Genomic DNA, 4,338 nt, shown 5'->3' on the forward strand with positions numbered 1-4,338 from the left:
AAAAAAAAAAAAACAAAAAACAACACTAAAGCAACGAGGGAAAAAGGTGTTTTTCAACCCTTTGGGAGCCATCAACTCTTTGAGCATCTGCTCATCTCTGACCTGTGCAAATGCCATTTTGCAGATGCGTTCAGAGTGCCCTCCCCACCATCTGCAAACACCCTTTGGCGGTGGTGGCCCAAGGTCTCACCCAAAGCCGTAACATCCAAGACCAAGTGCTCTGGGGCCCCAGCCTCGTCCCCCTGCCCACAGTCACTCTGCACTGGCCTCATGCACTGTCTCTCCACAGCCCTTAACTGTACCCGCCTCACCTCTGAGGCCAATGACACTGCTAGAGAAACCCTCCCAGGATGCCCTGCCTGGAGCTGTTGCCCTGCAGTGGATCAGGCTGTGTGACCTGTGGCCTGTGGGAAGCCAAGGGGGCAGTCAGATCCCATCCTGCTCTGCCAATTTGAGCTCCAGGTCACCCCCTCCTCTCTGTTTCCCCCTGAACTGACAGCTCCGAGATGGCTGAGTGGGGTCTGCCCTGGTTACCCCTGAGTCCCCAGCTCCCAGCACAGAGCCTGGTGATATACCCACAGCAAGGCACCCCATTTCCCTCACTTCTGTCCCCAGCCGCCACACAGTCCACTCACCTCTCCCACTCCTCCTCGGCCTCCTCGGCAGTGAGCGTGCGGTGCCGGGCCAGCGGCGTGAAATTGTACCAGTTGTGCACGGGGAAGGCCTCGAAGGCCCCGTCGGGGCACTGGGTGAAGATGTAGTAGGACGTATTCTCTGTCACGCCTCCCTTCTTGATGCCCTTGAACCTGCAGGGAGCTACGATCATGGCCTGGCCCACAGGGACCAGCCCAGCCCTGCCTGTGTCCCCCCAGGCCTGCCTCCTTTATGGCACTTGCCATAGGAGGAAGACCAAGGAATGCCCATGAGGCCTTCAACCAGCTGGGCCTCGTCAATTCTCACATCTGGGGAACAGCGCTGGCACACTTACACTGCAGAGGGCTGGGCATGTGCGCATCGGGATCATTTCTGCTAAGATCGTGTGAGATTATCTCAGAAGAGCCCAACCCTGCAGTCAGATCATCTACATTTGCCTCCAGCTCTGCTACTTGTGGGCCATACCCGGGAAACTGAGGAGCCAAGTGAGAGGATGGGGCAGGAAGGCATGGCCAGATATTTTTTTTTGACATGGAGTCTCGCTCTGTTACCAGGGCTGGAGTGCAGTGGCACAATCTCAGCTCACTGCAACCTTCGCCTCCCGGCTTTAAGCGGTTCTCGTGCCTCAGCCTCCTGAGTAGTTGGGATTACAGGTGTCCGCCACCACGCCCAGCTAATTTTTGCAGTTTTAGTAGAGACGGGGTTTCACCATGTTGGCCAGGCTAGTTGCGAACTCCTGATCTCAAGTAATCCACCCACCTCGGCCTCCCAAAGGGCTGGGATTATAGGCGTGAGCCACTGAGCCCAGCCATGGCATGGCCAAATCTGAGTGGACACCTGGCCCGGGCCACCATTCCCTCAAGCCTAAACAACTGCCCAGCCTCCTAAGGCCTCCACTTCATTCTCTTCTACCCTAAAGGTCCAGGCAATCTGGGTGAGCGCCCCTTCCCTGCCTATAGCTTTCCAAGGCTCCACTGGGTCCAGCACATCCTGGCACCCATTGCCCTGTGTGAGCTGCCTGTGTCTGTCACTATCACCCAACTGCTGTGCCTGGAGCGCCCTTGATCAACCTAACCTAGACCCCTCCCATTCTGCCCTCAGTCTGCCCCCTCTGAGAGGTCATCTCAAGAGTCATGAGCCCCCAGGGCTGGCCACCCAAGCTTCCTGCATTGTGGTACTCAGAGCTGCCTCGGAGCCAGGCACAATAACCAACTCAGTGAACTATCTTCAAAAATACAACCCCAGGCCGGGCGCGGTGGCTCAAGCCTGTAATCCCAGCACTTTGGGAGGGGAGGCCGAGGCTGGATACTCGCTTGAACCCAGGAGTTTGAGGCCAGCCTGAGCAACATAGTGAGACCCCATCACCATTTTTAATTTTTTTTCTTTTATTGTTTGAGTCGGAGTCTTGATCTGTCACCCATGCTGGAGTGCAACAGTGCGATCTCGGCTCACTGCAACCTCTGTCTCCCAGGTTCAAGCCATTCTCCTGCCTCAGCCTCCTGAGTAACTGGGATTACAGGTGCCCGCCACCATACCCGGCTAATTTCTGTATTTTTAGTAAAGATGGGGTTTCACCAAATTGGCCAGGCTAGTCTCTTGGCCAGGATGGTCTTGAACTCCTGGCCTTGTGATCCCACTCTCCACGTGCCCAGCCTGAATAGCTCTTAGCTAACTAGATTTAACATCTGATCAAGAGATGGCATTCTGGCCGGGCACCATGACTCACACCTATAATCCCAGCATATTGGGAGGCCAAGGCGGGCAGATCACTTGAGGCCAGGAGTTTTCAGACCAGCCTGGGCAACACAGTGAAACCCCTTCTCTACTAAAAGTACAAAAATTAACTGGGTGTGGAGGCGCACGTTTGTAGTCCCAGCTACTTGTGAGGCTAAGGCAGGAGAATGGCTTAAACTCGGGAGGTGGAGGTTGCAGTGAGCCAGGGAGCTGAGATGGCACAACTGCACTCCACCCTGGGAGACAGAATGAGACTCTGTCTCAAAAAAATAAGAATACATAGGCCGGGTGCGGTGGCTCAAGCCTGTAATCCCAGCACTTTGGGAGGCCGAGACGGGTGGATCACGAGGTCAGGAGTTCGAGACCATCCTGGCTAACACGGTGAAACCCCGTCCCTACTAAAAAATACAAAAAGCTAGCCGGGCGAGGTGGCTGGCGCCTGTAGTCCCAGCTACTCGGGAGGCTGAGGCAGGAGAATGGCATGAACCTGGGAGGCAGAGCTTGAAGTGAGCCAAGATCGAGCCACTGCACTCCAGCCTGGGTGACAGAGTGAGACTCCATCTCAAAATAAATAAATAAATAAATAAATAGGCTGGGTGGGGTGGCTCACGTCTGTAATCCAGCACTTTGGGAGGCAGAGGCAGGAGGATCATGAGGTCAGGAGTTCCAGACCAGCCTGACCAATATGGTGAAACCCCATCTCTACTAAAAATACAAAAATTAGCCGGGCCTGGCAGTGGTGGGCACCTGTAATCCCAGTTACTCAGGAGGCTAAGGCAGCAGAATCGCTTGAAACCGGGAGGTGGAGGTTGTAGTGAGCCAGGATCGTGCCACTGCACTCCAGCCTAGGCGACAGAGCAAGACTCCATCTCAAAAAAATAAATAAGTAAAATAAGATAACATAAATAAAAAATAAAACCCTACAGGGATGGAAGTATCAGCAGCTCCATCGCAGCAGTGGGAATCCGAGGTTCAGAGAGGGTACCCCACAAAGTATGTAAGTTGAGGGGGGATGTGGACTGGTCGCTAAGCCGGCACCGCCACTGCCCCACCACTTACTTCCTGCCAGATTTGCCGTTGACCCGGAGCAGCCAGGGCTGGTCCTCGGGCCGGAACTCCTTGAGGACGATGCCGTACTTCTTCCTCCGAGCCTCCTCCCGAAGCTTGCGGTTGAACTCACTGCCCGCGCCCGACTCGGGCATCTCCTCCTCTTGGTAGATTTTCTTGTTGCTCAAGTCCCGCTCCAGCCGAGCCTGGGGGAGCGGGAAGCAAAGCCTCTCAGGATCCCTGGCTTTGCTTGGGCGGTGCCCCGCTCCAGGAATGCCCTTCCTCACCCTAGGCCAAGCTCTAGACGCTCAAAACCAACTTACCACTTGGCAACAAGGGAGGAGAATGGTAGCCTTTGATAAATCTGGGTAAAGGGAATGTGAGCGAGCCTTGTGTTCTATTTTTGCAACTTAAAAGCTTGAAATTACTTCCAAATTAAAATTAAAGAGAAAAAGACCACCTGGTGGCCATCGAGCAGGCCATCGAAGGCAAAATTCCTTATCTGAGGAATGTAGAAGTAATGAAGACTTCCCTAGTCTGTACAGCAGGCATCTGGTTCCAGGCTTCTTTTCCCAAAATTTATAAGTCACTAGAATGTCTACACATCTCCAGAATGCATGCATCTCGAAACTCATTGTGTGGTGGCTCGTGCCTGTAATCCCAGAACTTTGGGAGGCCAAGGCAGAAGGATCGCTTGAGCTCAGGAGTTTAAGACCAGCCTGGCATCAGAATGGCTTGAACCTGGGAGGCAAAGGCTGCAGCGAGCTGAGATCATGCCACTGCACTCCATCCTGGGTGACAGAGTGACACTCTGTCTTAAAAAAAAAAAAAGGCTGGGTGCGGTGGCTCATGCCTATAATCCCAGCACTTTGGGAAGCTGAGGCGGGTGGATCACCTGAGGTC

At 54.1% G+C, this 4,338-nt stretch overlaps 1 protein-coding gene across 1 annotated transcript in view; it reads right to left on the reverse strand.

The window, feature by feature from the left end:
• The window catches only part of GTF2F1 (general transcription factor IIF, polypeptide 1, 74kDa), a 14,886-nt gene that overhangs the window by 6,447 nt on the left and 4,101 nt on the right, over positions 1–4,338 (reverse strand). The window contains exons 4-6 of the mRNA XM_011943626.1: positions 3,448–3,641; positions 636–806; positions 312–373 (exon numbers count right to left, since the gene is read on the reverse strand). Of these exons, the coding sequence (XP_011799016.1) occupies positions 312–373; positions 636–806; positions 3,448–3,641 (427 nt within the window). The remainder of the gene's footprint in view (positions 1–311; positions 374–635; positions 807–3,447; positions 3,642–4,338) is intronic.

Source organism: Colobus angolensis, unplaced genomic scaffold (genome assembly GCF_000951035.1).
Source record: "Colobus angolensis palliatus isolate OR3802 unplaced genomic scaffold, Cang.pa_1.0 Scaffold22, whole genome shotgun sequence".
Lineage (NCBI taxonomy): Eukaryota > Metazoa > Chordata > Mammalia > Primates > Cercopithecidae > Colobus > Colobus angolensis.